Genomic DNA, 14622 nt, shown 5'->3' with positions numbered 1-14622 from the left:
AATACTTGCTGCTTGCAGAGGGCCTGGCTTTAGTCTTCCGCACTCACGAGCCTGGAAGCTCATAACTATCTGTAATTCTAGTTGGCTTTTACACATATCAGAAACATAAGCGGTATACATACATAAATGCAGGCCAACAACATACACTTTTTCTTTCTTTCTTTTTTTTTTGGTTTTGTTTTTTGAAGGCAGGGTTTCTCTGTGTTACAGCTCTGACTGTCTTGGAACTCACTCTATAGACCAGGCTGGCCTCAAACTCACAGAGATCCATCCACCTGCCTCTGCCACTTGTGAGTGCTGGAATTAAAGGTGTGTGCCTCCACCACCTGGCTACACAATTTTTTTAAAGAGATAAGCAAACAACCCATCTGTCTTTTAGCAGATGAACCAATAAACAAAAAACTGCATATGAATATGACTGAATACCACTCAGCTGTAAAAAGGAGCAAGGTTCTTGGATGTGGTGCAGTGTGTTTCCATCTTGAGTATATACAAGAAACAAACTAGTCATAAAGGACATTTCTTACGTGATTCCATTTACACGAAATACCCAGGGTAGGCAAACTCACAGACATTAATAGCTAATTAGAGGCAATCTTGGCTTGGAGTGAAGCGGAAATGAGAGCCATGGAAGTTTTCAAAGGGAATAGTGATGGTGGCAGCAGGCACTGTGAACGTAGCTAGTGCCACTGAGTCGCACGTTTAAAAATGGTTAAAATTGTCTGGTCACAAAGCAGTTGACAATGTGGGGCAGTGCTGCCGACAAAGTCCTGTGACAGCAACTCCAGCCAGGCCAGAGTCTTTCCGAGTAAACACAGGAATTGTTTTTGGGTAAACAGAAACCTCAACCCAGCCCCGCTGTTTAAGAGGAACAGTCAACTACCTCAGGGAAAGGCATCTTGTTTCAGATCCACCCTATCTACAACAGATCCGATCGCCTACACTAACCCCTAGGCTGTTTCAGGCCGGCATCCCTCCTGCTGCAGCTACCTTCCCAATAAAACTGACATGGCTTATTTCTTGGGGTGGCGTTCTCTAGTCTCCGAGTCAGCTTGGCGGTTTGTCTCCAAATAGTTATCTTTCTACCCAAGTTCAATGGTTTCATTGTGCCTTGCTTATGAGAATAACAACTTTTATGGGATAATCTCATTCAGTAGTTTCTGGGTTTTGTCCTTTCAAGACAGGGTTTCTCTGTGTAGCCTTAACTGTCCTGGAACTCACTCTGTAGACCAGGCTGGCCTCGAACTCTGGGATAGACTGCCTCTGCTTCCCAAGTGCTGGGATTAAAGGCGTGGGCCCCCACAGCCCGACTAACAAAAGATTTTTTTTTAATTAAGCTTTCATTAGCAGCATGATTTAAAATAAGAAAAAATACAAAACAAAGCAAGAAAACATTTGGAGCCGGTCGGTGGTGGCACACACCTTTAATCCCAGCACTTGGGAGGCAGAGGCAGGCGGATCTCTGTGAGTTCGAAACCAGCCTGGTCTACAAGAGCTAGTTCCAGGACAGGCTCCAAAACCACAGAGAAACCCTGTCTCGAAAAACCAAAAAAAAAAAAAAAAAAAAAAAAAAGAAAACATTTGGAGCAATCTAACAACCAACATCTGGACATCATACAGTATTAAAACAATAATTGCGTGAGAATATGGAAATAGACTACTTTGTATCATTCAATAACTAAAAAAAAAATATGCATTGCTTTTGAAAACGTGGGAAACGCCCACAATACTTAGGTGACAGTTGGCGGAGTGAGTCAAAATAACTTTCTCCAATAATGGTGACGTACTTTATTAAGAATTAAAATAAAATAATACAGTATGATCACAAGGTCAATGATCCAGAGCAAAGGCAGCGGACCTCCCAGGAAGCCGAGCGACGTGAAGACTGCATCTCTTTGGTAGCTAGGATGGGAGTTCCAAGGACCTGTGCAGGCTGGGGACAGAGCATCTCCGCCAGAGGCCCTGGGCTCTGAATACTGCAGAGCGAGCTCTCTCTGCCCCAGACACTGCACCAGCGCGCTCCACCGAATTATCTCTCGGCTTCTACGCCGACCTCAGAAGCCCTTTCACCCTCGGTCCCCACAGCATGCCTCCCAGCCACCCCCAATCCCTCCCCACCTTGCTTGCCTTCGCCACCCGACCCCAGGCTTCCAATCCCGCCCCGCCCGCTCAGCTCCGCTCTCGATCCGTGGGGCGCGGCGCGCACGCGCAGCGGAGGGCGGCGCGGGCGGCATGGGGACTGCGGCGGCGGCGGCCGCTGCGGCGGCCGGGGAGGGGGCGCGCGGCCCGAGCCCCGCCGCCGTGTCGCTCGGCCTGGGCGTGGCTGTGGTGTCGAGCCTGGTGAACGGGTCCACGTTCGTGCTGCAGAAGAAGGGCATTGTGCGCGCTAAAAGGCGAGGTAGGGCGGGCCGAGGCCGGGCGGGGGTCCGTGCCACGCTGCTGCTGTTGCGGGAGCCGGTGAGCGGCGCACGGGCGAGCTCTCCCGGCTGCACCGCAGGCATCATCGCTGCGTCCCGCGAGGCCCTTTTCCCCTTCTCAGAGGCCGGAGAGGCCTTCTTCACTCTTTCAGGAGCCCTTCACAGGACTTCTTGGCCCATGCCTAGTTCGGTCCGGTCCAGTCCTCCACCCCCACCCCGCAGTCGAGCACCAGAACAGGTGCTCGGCTTGCAGCCCTGCTGCCCAGAGGCCGGCAATCACCTAGTGTCAGGCAGAGCTTCCTATTCTGATCCAGAGGTGGGTGGAGTCAGGCCTGCCTTGCTGGGGTCCGGGCCTGGGGTGCTCTTGGGAGAGCCCTAGACGGTGTGAAGAGGTAAGGATGTGCGGTGGGCACGCAGGATGTGCAGGCAGGCGCCACTGAGGTGTCCACTCTCACCTTGAGTGCAAGGTCTGTTCTTCCCAGCGGCTGTTGCCCCCAGGGGTTCTTAGTTGAGTTCCCTCTGGTTGACATTTCAGCCAGCTGAAGCGGGAAGAAAAACGTTAACAGAAGTGCAAATGGGCCCGCGGAGCAGGGCCTGGGTCCACAGGCCACCAGATACCACTCCTTATTAATGTGGAAGTGGAATGAGGCACAGAGCCCTTCTTTGTCTATGGCTTGTCATTTGTGTTGAGAGGCCTGTGACAGGCACTGAAATGACAGAGGCAGAATACTTTGAAGGGGAAAGTAAACAAAGCTTTCTGGGGCCACAATCTCAAGATCTCTAGAAGTAAGGAGGGGCCGCCAGTGTGTGGGAAGCAAAGACACTTGATAGCTACTGTTTCACAGCACGTTTGAAACTTTGACTCACCTGGCTAGCGAGCCGAGGACCTGCAGAAAAGAGACTACGGACTGACAGCCTTGAGTGAGAATACAAAACCAGCAATCATTGAGAGAAATTAACTTCGAAGTGAAAGCCTTGCAATCCTCATATAAAACCTAAATTAAGCCAAGTGTGATTTCCCAAGCATGCAGATGTGTCTCTAATGTACAGACATCTGATACACTTGGCACCTTCACTTAGGGACCGTCTGTCAATTTGGACAGGCATCAGGATTGGGCGAAGGTGTTTGTTGTGACCAAAAAGTCAAAAACACGTTTGTGCCTTTGATAGGATTGTGTGAGAATGGGCTCTTTACCCTCGAGGTATTCTTGCAAATGCCACAACTCCAGGCTAACCCTGAGAGAAACATGACAAACCCCACAAACATCAGCTGAGGAACATCGTGCAAAATACCTGACCGGTCTTCTAACCAAGGCTGTGAAAGCTGAGGAGCTCTCCTAGCCAGAAGGAAAAATCTGGGTGCCGACTTCGGTTAGGAAAAATACATTAATAAAAGAAATCAATCAGCTAGCAAGAGTAAATGTGTTGTTTCAGCTCAGTTTCTGTGTTCCAGAGGACTGCTGAATTAAACAAAACAAAACAACAACAAAAAAACTCAAATTGTTTTTGCAGTTCTGGGTCTAATCCTAAGCATATTTTTAAAAACCAAAAACATGGATTTTTGATTTTAAAAACTATGTATTTTATTGTTTGTATGTATGTACTTTAGAAAACAGTCTCCCTCCGTGTAGCCCAGGCTAATCTCAAACTCATGATCCTCCTGCCTCCACACTCTGAGTATCTGGGATTCCAGCTGTGTGCGGTCACACATGGGTCCATACTGTGCCTTTTCACACAGTGGAAATATAATAGTCACTGGTTTTGTATTTCCTCATTTTCCACCAGCCACTGCTGGTTGAGATTGCTTTACTTGTGGTGGTAAAAGGCAGACACTTAGTCTTGCTTTGGTAAATCTACTTTGCTTAACAGATAAATTTTGAAACTCTTACGCTATGGACTATTATAGATCCTGAAGCTACAACCATTTTAAAATCTATCCGCCCCGATAAAATAAAGTAAAACCAAGCCGGGCGGTGGTGGCGCACGCCTTTAATCCCAGCACTCAGGAGGCAGAGGCAGGCGGATGTCTGTGAGTTCGAGGCCTACCTGGTCTACAAAGGGAGTTCCAGGACAGGCTCCAAAGCTACAGAGAAACCCTGTCTCGAAAAACCAAAAAAAAAAAAAAAAAAAAAAGTAAAACCAACTCTGCATAATCTTTTACTGTGTCTACTTAATGACCCACAGAGCACCTGCCATCAATAACTGAAATAGAAGAGGAAAGAAAGAGAGGTGAGACATAAAGGCCAAGTTCTCAGGTTGAGGCAGACGAAGCCTTATGGTTTCTTATAGTGTAAGAACTATGTTTCTTTAAAAGATTATACCTTTATAATTGACAGGTGGTAGCATTTCTAGGAAGTACAAGCTTCTGGGAGGCTGAATTCTAATTGTAGTTCTTCCAGGGAGAGGGCTGGGGACCTACTGGCTTGTGGCTTTCACCTGGTAGTTGACGATGACCTTGAACTTCTCATCCTCCTGCCTCCATTTCTCAAATGCTAGGATTACAAGTGTGGACCTACTGTGCCCTGTTTATGATGAGTTTGGGGGATCAAACTCGAGATTTTCTGCGTGCTAGGCAAGCTCTCTGTCAGCTGAGCAATATCCCTTGGCTGCCCCAAATGTCTGGAGCTGGAGCCCCATGGAAGAGGGGTTGCCTGTGAAGGACTAGGTAACTTGTAGATAGGATGGCAAGTGTGGTTTCAATCTTTGGTAGCCTTTTGGTGCTGTGGAAATAGCTGAGATAAACAACTTAAAAAGAGGCGAGGTTCATCTGAACTCATAGCTTTAGAGGTGTCTGTTTGTTGCGTTGGGCCTGTGGCAGCATAGCGTATTATGGGTGTTGGAATATACTGACTGAAGTCTGTATACCTTGGGGCTACTGGGAAGCAGAGAGGAAGAAGAGTCTCACAGTCTCTCTGAAGTATGTGCCAGATAATCCAGCTTCCTTTCACTAAGTCCTCCTTTTTAAAGATTTTATTTTCTCCCAGTTCTACCATGAGCTAGTAAACTATTAGCATATGGTCCTTCGGTGGACATTTAAGGTCCAAACCATAAGACTATGTAGATAGCAACCAGCCATTCTCCAAAAATATTATTTCAGAATGTTAATGAGCATTGTAAAGGGACTAGGCATGCCACAGGAAATCCCAAGTATGTTCAAGGAGATTTGAGGCATGGGGGAGGGCCCTGGGGGTGGTAAGACAGAAAGGGAGAAATTTACACATAGTATGGGGTTCATTGGTCTTGGAAACGTGGGCAAGTGTTGACATCAGCGCAATGGTAGAGGGGCTCTTGCCAGCATCGTTCTGTCTGGAGAAATCGTCTCTGAATTGAGGTGGTCTTGAATGTTGAAAATGAGCTGTATTGACTGAGTGTGGTCGTGCACGCTGTAATCCTATTAGTCAGGAGATTGAATCGGTGGGATTATTCGAAGCCAGCCTGGGCTATGTAGTTCAAGGCTGGACTGGACTGTGTAGCAAGACCTGTCTCATAAAGCCAGATACGTAAGTGATTTGGAAAAGAAGAGAAGCCATATCACTCAAGTTTGTGAAAAGGAATCTCTAGTAGGACTCGAGAAAGTACTTACCTCAAGCCAGTGGGCATGAGTCAGCTCCAGATCTGTTTGAGTCTGATAAGAACACATTCTTGAAAAAAAAAAAAAAAAGAACACATTCTTGGTATCCATAACTTTCATGGCGATAACCAGTTAGAGGAGGGGCAGAGGCTGGTTGTCACTGAGAGGCTGGGCAGGAAGAATGATGATAAAGAGGGGCCAGGGCTGCCTGGAGCAAGCTCAGAAAAGACAGCTACTAAGAATTGGCCGAGGGGGTTTCATAATTAGTTACTCACATCTGTGCAGGATGCTGGAGAGCAGCCACAACTGGTTGATCTTAAAATAAATAAATAAATAAATAAATACTTTTCCTTTTAGAAAATCAAGAACGCCATACACTTCTACCTTTGACTCACAAGATTAACTGCCAATGGGGACATGTAAAACAAGTATTGGCTGGGAATTAGAGAATTAAAAACCCTTGTGTATTGCTAGTGGGGATGTAAAATGAAGCAGCTGCTTAAATATAGAATTACAATTTGACCCAGCAGTTCTGCTTCTTGGATTATGCCAAAAAAGACCTCAGGTATTCTAGATCCAGACTTGAGCAGATGGCAAGGCATGATCTTTTTAAGACTGAGTATCATTCAGCCTTTGAGAAGAAGGAAAACTTGTCACATTACAGCATAGATGGATTTTTGAGGACATTCTTGTGTAGTGAAATAAACTTACCCTAAAAGGATACTACCATGTGATATCCCCAGAGCTGTCCAAACTTATGGACAGATGGAAAGTAATACCAATAGTTACCTTTACAATAAAGTCAGAGCTTTAATGGGGAATAATGTTTTACAGGCTCATAGTGTACCAGGATTTTTCTATCCCGCCAGCCAGCTCCCAAAAAGCCACCCCAAAACTTCTTATTAATTATGAAAGCTTGGCCGATAGCTTAGGTTTGTCCCTAACTAGCTCTTGTCATTTAAATTAACCTGTATCTATCCATTTATTTTCTGCCTTGTGGCCTAGTTACCTTTACTCTGCAATGCCCAAGCTGCTTTCCTGGTTCCTCCTTGTCTGGCTGGCAACTCTGTGTTCTTCCCAGCATTCTCTCTGCCCCATTCCTCCCAAATCCTGCATAGCTATTGGCCATTTAGCTTTATATTAAACCAGTATAATAACGTATCTTCACACAGTGTAAAGGAATATTTCACAACAATAGAGCTGAAGATTTCTAGGTCATTAGCATTTTAGAGATGAGTTATTACTATTATTATTATTATTTTGATTTGTTTTGAGACAGGGTTTCTCTGTGTAGCCCTGGAGGTCCTGGAACTTACACTGACCCTGAACTCAGAGATCCACCTGCCTCTGCCTCCTGAGTGCTAGGATTAAAGGCATGTGCTACCCCCCCGCCAGTGAGATGAGTTATTATTGACCGGCTGTGCTCTTGTTTCCAACACCACTGAACTGTACACAGAGAATGAACAGGAAACAGGCTGTGCTAGAAAGTCTCAAGGCTTACCCATCAGTAGCTTACTCCCTCCAGAGAGGCTCCACCTTCGAAAGGGTCCATAACCCGCCCTGTGCCACCATACGGTGACCAAGTGAACATATGTGGCTATGGGGGGGGCAGTTCACACTCAAACTTTAACACAGCTAGTATACACTCCCAATGCTAAATCGCCACCCGCCTGTGCCCTCCCGGGGACAACAGACTGTATCTCCTTAAACTGTGAACCGGAATGGAACCTTCCTCCCTTGTGATGCTTCCTGCCAGGCTGATGTTGACAGTAACAAGAAAACTAACTGATACACCACCTTAACTGTTTCCCCGTGTACAGTTCAGTGGTGTTGGGAACAAGAGCACAGCTGGTCAATAATAACTCATCTCACTGCAGAGGACCAGCAAGATGTGTTCTATAAAATATTTTTTAATTTATAATTTTTTTTTGGTTTTGTTTTTGAGACAGGGTATGTATCTCTGACAGTTTTAGAACTCACTCTGTAGACAAGGCTGGCTTCAAACTCACTGAGATCCGCCTGCCTTTGCCTCCTGAGTGCTGGCATTAAAGTCCTGTGTCACCATCCCCTGGCGAAAAGTCTTAATGATTTGCTGATTTCTAATTCAGCTTCCCTCTATAATGGGTCTGTTTTGATTGGAAAGCTTAGCACAGGTTTTGAGTGGATTTTGACTAGACCTAGAAATTTTAGTTCAACCATGGATCCTTGTATCCCAAAGAGCCAGGTTCACTTTCATGGGGCTGCTTTGGAGGCTAGGGTTATCATATCTTTTTTTTTTTTTTAAATAGGTGCCCTATTAGAACCTGTCACCTCTCCAGTCACAGATTCTTAGACAAGTTTATTATTTATTTATTTATTTATTATGTATACAATGTTCTGTCTGTGTGTATCCCTGCAGGCCAGGAGAGGGCACCAGACCCTACTACAGATGGTTGTGAGCCACCATGTGGTTGCTGGGAATTGAACTCAGGACCTTTGGAAGAGCAGGCAATGCTCTTAACCGCTGAGCCATCTCTCCAGCCCGGGTTATCATATCTCTAAAGTACCTCCAGAGTTACAAGATTGCCCCTAGGTAGCTCACAAAGTCTCCTCCCAAGATGGGAGAAGGACACTGAGGGACTGTCAGGAATATATGATTTAAAACTTGGTCTTCAAATTGAGGGGTGCCGGAGGCAGTAAAGTACTATCTTGGAGGGGGTTCCTTGTAGCCCCTACTATATCTGTAGATCAGGAAGATATGTTTCCAGGGAAAGATAAGGATCAAGTGAGTGGCTTCACTACCTATGACAGATTAGTCTTCTTACCCTTCTTCAAGGATAATTCAAGGTACTTCAGCAGGGATCAGGAGCTAATCGCATTCCGCGGGCACTCTCAGCCCTGTAAGGTGGCCATGATCTTGGGAGTTAGGTCCTTCCTTCTCTGAGACAGCATCAGTCCACTTCCAATGTTAGACTTCCTGGTCCTTACATGTTGAAGACTCAAGAGGGGGAGGTAGCAGTTGGTGCTCTTAGAAGCCCAATGTCCTGAATCCCACCCCTCTCTCTCTGGAAATCTCTGAGGCTTATGTGGGTCTTATGGATAGGTCTGACCAATGCCTTCAAGGGCAAGTGTAATCATCTGTTCCTTTTGCTCTTCCTCTAGACCTTGACTGTTAAACATGAAGAGCCATGTCCAACAGCTAAGTGTGAGGGCTGTGTGGTCGCATCTCCAGATTCTGAGGCGTTCTTTAAAGTCTGTTGCTAGTGGCTAATAAAATGTTGACCCCTGCAAGAGTGTCTACTGTGGAGAATGTAGGGTCCATGTTGCTGAATTCCTGAGAGTCTCAGCCTGTTAGGAAAAAGGGCAAGCTTTTCTTCCTTTCTGCAAGTATCTTCTCTGATGTTGTCATAGTTATTTAATTTCTCCTTCCTGCAGCGAGGTTTTTCTGTCATCCACCTCTACCTATGATTCCCTGATGAGGATTTAGAACCCCAGCTCGTGGTTTCCTGTTCTGGGAGGTGGTCATTAGAACTTTACTAAATACATTGTTTGCGTGCCTTGTTAAAGTATCCTCGAGGATTCTCTGTTTTCCTCCCACGATATAGCAAGTCAGCAGGCATCAGTGGAAGTCTTTCCATGTAAGTTTATGAGGTAAAGGTCCAGAAATAAGTTGTAAACTCGGGTGTTCCTCAGAAATGCTCCCCAGTTTCTTGTGTTGGAGATTTGCTCTTGAAAAGGAACTCAAACTGTCCCCACTAGTCTAGGCACCTCACTTTGTATGGTTTGTGTCCTTTTCGCTGGTAATGTGGAATAAATGGGAGACTATGGAGGCAGGGGCAGGCCTCTATGGAATGGGAGAAGATATTTCACTGAATCCCATTGCCTGTTGTTTGTTTATTTTGAGACAGGGTCTCTATGTATCCTCTGGTGTTCTTTTTGAAAAACAAGGTTTGGACACCAACAGGAATGGTCTTTTGCATTAAAAAAAGCCCCCTTTCCTGGTAGAGAACCGCAAGGGGCTGAACTACAACCCGTCAGACCTTTTCCCTTAATTCCCACAGAATAAGTTTGGCAGCAGAATGTTGTCGTAGTCTAGACTTGTATCCTTTGGCTGGGTTTCCCCATCACCAAGCTTGTTTTGAGGCCTGTGGTGTTCCAGTAAAATGTTAGCTTCTTTTCGTGTATGTTCTCAGGATCAAACTTCCTTTGTTTATTGAAGATGTGTTGTAATGTCCAAGGGAAATGAAGGCAGATTTCCCATAAGGATCCTGAGGCGGGAGAGACAAGTACCAGAGCTTCTGACATGGGAAAGCCATGTTCCCTTTGTTTCCTCCAGTCCTCAAGGAGATCCCATGGGTAAGAGCATTCTCCTTCCTGTCCCTTGAACCCGGGCATCTCTGGGTGAGTGTGACCATAGGTGCCGTGCAGTTAGAAACACCAGGTTTAATCTCCAGTCCTTCCGGGTTTACTTTTTTGCCTTGGTTAAGGGTTGAAGCAGTTGTTTACGTTGTTTCTCTCTCTCGGGATTAAGTCTTGAATGTGTCTGTACTGAGGTTCTTTTACCTGGGTGGAATGCTCGCCCACTCGAGTTTGTAGATGGCTAGGTGGAGAGAAGCAGCTTGCTTGCATGCACGACCAAGGCTTTTGCTTTTAGATGGCCATTTGATGCCAGTGAGCAGAATTCCTTAGACGTCACCCCTAAGGTGATGTCTTATTACCTGGGAAATTATATCCATATCCTAATGTGAATGGACAGGAGAAATGTAGCCTATGACAGAGCAGAAGTAAGTAAAGCCTGGTGGTAGGAAAGTGGGAGCAAGGTCTTTTAGGAGTCACCAGGTTGTGTCAGCATGTGAAGCTGGCAGGTGCTGGGAACCTACAGATGCCAGGGTTGAGTTGCCCCTCCCCAGTGTGGGGTCAGGAGTAGGTCCTGGAGAATTATCTCCAGGGGAGGGTGCAGATGAGAATGGCTGGCCCTGAGTCCTGTATAAGTCTGACATTCCCTGTCATTCCAGTGGCCTCCAGGAAGCAGGAAGGAGGAAAGAGTGGGGGTGGGTGAGCACTAGTGGTGTAAGAGAAAGTTTGGGGCTGTGGCATTACTCAGAGGACCCTGTAGCATTGGGAGACCATGAGTCACCGTGTGCCCGCCGCTTATCAACACTGTACTCATGGAAGTGCTGCCACCATGTCTGGTCATGTGACCCATCACCGTCTCTGTTGGCCATATGACCAGCTAGATGCCTATGGGTGATTGGCAGGTCCATGTGTGCATAAGTCCTTGGGAAGGTATCTTCTAACTTCTATAAATTTACCAGTGTACTCTCCCACATAACCACTTACTAGTTTAATCTGAGAAAATGCTTCCATCAGATTGACCTGTAAGTAAGGCTGTATAACATTTTCTTAATTAATGATTGATGTAGAATGGCCCATCCCACTGTGGAGTGCCATCCCTGGGCAAGTGGTCCTTAGTTGTATAAGGAAGCAGGCTGAGTAAGCCATAAAGAGCAGCTCGGTAGTCACTCTTCCTTCTTGGCGTCTACTTCAGTTCCTGCCTCCAGATTCCTGCTTGAGTTTCTGCTCTGTTGTTTCTCCATGATGAACTGTGATTGGGAAATGTAAGCCAAATAAGCTTTCCTCTATACATTGGTGTTGGTGTTGGTCTCTATCATAGCATTAGGGACCAAACTTGGGCACCGTAGAAGCAAAAGGTGAGAAAAGCGTGTGTGAGTCTGGACTCCCCAGACTCTAATCAGATGCTCTTTGGCACTTTTCCATCATCTCCAAGTGGTTGAAGAAGGAGAGAATAGTGCTGAGGTAGGTACTTCGGCTAAGGAAGAGAACATTGAGAGCCTTTCCTGCTTCCTCCCAGCTGCCCAGTTGTCAGGGGTTACAGGCTCAGAGCACATCTGCTGAAACCACCAGGTTCTTGAGTCTGCAAACAGTGATTTGGACAAAGACACACAGAATGGGAAAAGAGATGGTTCCTTAGATGGTAGAAACAAACAAACTTGGAAATGAGGCGGAGCTAGCTGGGCCCAGGTATAGGTTCCAGAAGAGATCAAGATTGGGACCTTGTTATCATTATGGGTCATTTATGTATTATCCGGGCATGCGTGCGGCTTGTTTGCTTCCTTCCTTCCTTCCTCCCTCCCTCCCTCCCTCCTTCCCTCCTTCCCTCCCTCCCTCCCTCCTTCCCTCCTTCCTTCCTTCCTTTCTTTCTTTTTTTCTGAGACAGGGTTTCTCCCTGTTGTGGAACTCACAGAGATCCACCTGCCTCTGCCTCCTGAGTGCTGGGATTACCAGTTTACACTACTACCACCCAGCCGTATTGTGCTTTCTTTCCAATGATGTGGTTTTCTTACATATGTATCCAGTGTTCAGGAAAGCTTCCAGTTTCCCCTTCATATTGGCTTCTTTCATGTGTTCATCCCGGTGCCTCTGGGATCTGTCCCTCTACCCTGCTATAGGTCTTGTTAACTCACAGGATTCCTGCTGTGGGCAATGGTTTCACTGTGGGTGGTCCTTGCTGGTAGCTGCCCTGCTACTTGATATCACCAAATTCCTTTCAAGAAACAACTTAGTGGAGAGTTTATTTCATAAGCCTTGCAGTGTAAAAAGGAATGCAGCCATCGTGTCACAGAAGACAAGGTTACAGGTGCATAAGGCAACGTGTGGCTGCCCTCAGGAAGCGGAGGACCAGGCTGTTAAACTGTAAGACACATTCATAGTGACAAACGTCCTCCAGCAAGGCTCCACTTCCTAATGTTGCACATCTTTCCAACAGCACCAGAAGCTGGGACAAGTGTCCGAACACATGCTTTTTGGGGGGACACGTCATATTTAAACACAGCATCCCATCCTTGGCCGTCTTGTAATTCAAGATTCATTTGCTCCAACTTGAGAAGTCCCTGTGATGACTCATGGGCTCAATGTACATTCATTGTGAGCCTGAAGGGCTGAGTTAAATTAGTGCAGCTTATGGTGAGGGAAGAGAACTGACTTCCAGAAATTGTCTGCTGATCTCTTTTTCTACAGGCACACACATGCATGCATGCACACACACACACACATGCATACTCATGCATGTGCACACACACTCATGCATACACGCATGCATTCACGCACACCCGAAAGTGCACACACACACACATACACACACACACGCATGCACACACACATACTCATGCATGTGCACACACACTCATGCACACACGCATGCACACACACACACATGCACACATACATACTCATGCATGTGCATACAACTCATGCACGCATGCGTGCATTCACATACACATGTGAGTGCACACACACACATGCACACATTCACACGCATGCATGCATGTATTTTCCCCTTGTTCTTGAGGAAGGTTAACTTTTGCCTAACTGCCAGAATTTGGGGAAATGGAGTTTCCTCTGTACCTGACAATCACCTTAAGGTCTGAGGAAAAAAATAACCCCACTCATAGCAATAATAAACACAATTTTAAAAGTAGAAGTCCCCATGAGGCAGGAGAAGAGGGTGGAAAGTCCCAAGAATATTTGTATTTTAGGTAGTGATGTATTTCGCCAAAGAGAACCAATGTAGGAGCAAGTTGTTTGTCTTTGGGGTCAGCCTCTGTTGGTTGAGAAAAACAAAACAAAGCACCCAACCACAACTTCCCTCCTTTTAGCGACTTCTCACCCTTTGGTAAAGATTACTTAGGAGGTGAATAAGCAAGATAATAGTCATTCTTTTTTTTTACTTATTTTTATTTAGTTTTTATGTGAAAGATTCTATTTTAAGTGTCATTGTAAATCTCTTACTGAATGACATATACTGCTTTTTAAAAAGATTTAAGCAAATTTTTAGTCACATACACACATGTTTCTCTGTGTGTGTCTGTGTGTGTTGGGGGCATAAGTACAGGTGTCTTCAGAGACTGGAACAATGTTGGATTTCCTGAAGCTGAAGCTACAGACAGGTTATCAGATGCCTGGGGTGGGTGCTAGAAATTGAACTTGGGTTCTCTGCAAGAACATTAAAATGCCCTTCATTTCTGAGCCATCTCTCCAGCACCCGTATATAGTTTATAGTCTATAAACCTGCTTCCAAAGGCCAGGGAGATGCCTCAGTGGGTAGGAATGCTTGATGTGCAATTATCGAGGCTCTTGAGTTCACTTCCTAGGACCCGTGTAGGAATCTGGAAACGGCTTCATGAGTATCTGTAACCCCAGAGCATGGACAGGTGAATTGCTGGGACTTGCTGACCACCAGCCTAATAAAAAATTGAATTCTAGGTTTTGGGAGAGACGCTCTTTCAAGGAAATAAGGCAATAGGGCAATAGAGTGGGGTTCTCTGGCCTAAACATGTGCACAGGTGTGCAAACCCCTACAGAAGTGTGTATACACCACACACACACTAGTAAACCTACTTTTCTAATGTTCTTCTCATTTTCTTTATAGGTACTTCCTACTTAACGGACATTGTGTGGTGGGCCGGCACGATTGCAAGTAAGTGGTTTATATAGTGCAGATTCTCGTCTTTTGATTTATTTCTAAAATCAGTCGTTTACTTGGACGGGGCTGAAAGGGACAAGAGAGTATGACTTTGAAGGTCACCCCGTACTTCCCACTCAGATTCACTCCTTCCCGTTGTCCTTCCCTTTGGT

The 14622-nt window shown here is 46.0% G+C and overlaps 1 protein-coding gene across 1 annotated transcript in view; it reads left to right on the top strand.

The window, feature by feature from the left end:
• The first annotated feature begins 2219 nt into the window (after positions 1-2219).
• Nipa1 (NIPA magnesium transporter 1) overlaps positions 2220-14622 on the top strand; it is a 30172-nt gene continuing 17769 nt past the window's right edge. Inside the window, exons 1-2 of the mRNA XM_041648626.1 lie at positions 2220-2398; positions 14417-14464. Of these exons, the coding sequence (XP_041504560.1) occupies positions 2233-2398; positions 14417-14464 (214 nt within the window). The 5' untranslated portion in view covers positions 2220-2232. The remainder of the gene's footprint in view (positions 2399-14416; positions 14465-14622) is intronic.

The sequence above is a fragment of the Microtus oregoni genome, unplaced genomic scaffold, assembly GCF_018167655.1.
Source record: "Microtus oregoni isolate MIOR12 unplaced genomic scaffold, Mior012 000000F_ref0000247, whole genome shotgun sequence".
NCBI lineage: Eukaryota > Metazoa > Chordata > Mammalia > Rodentia > Cricetidae > Microtus > Microtus oregoni.
This window is presented reverse-complemented; position numbering and strand designations above follow the sequence as displayed.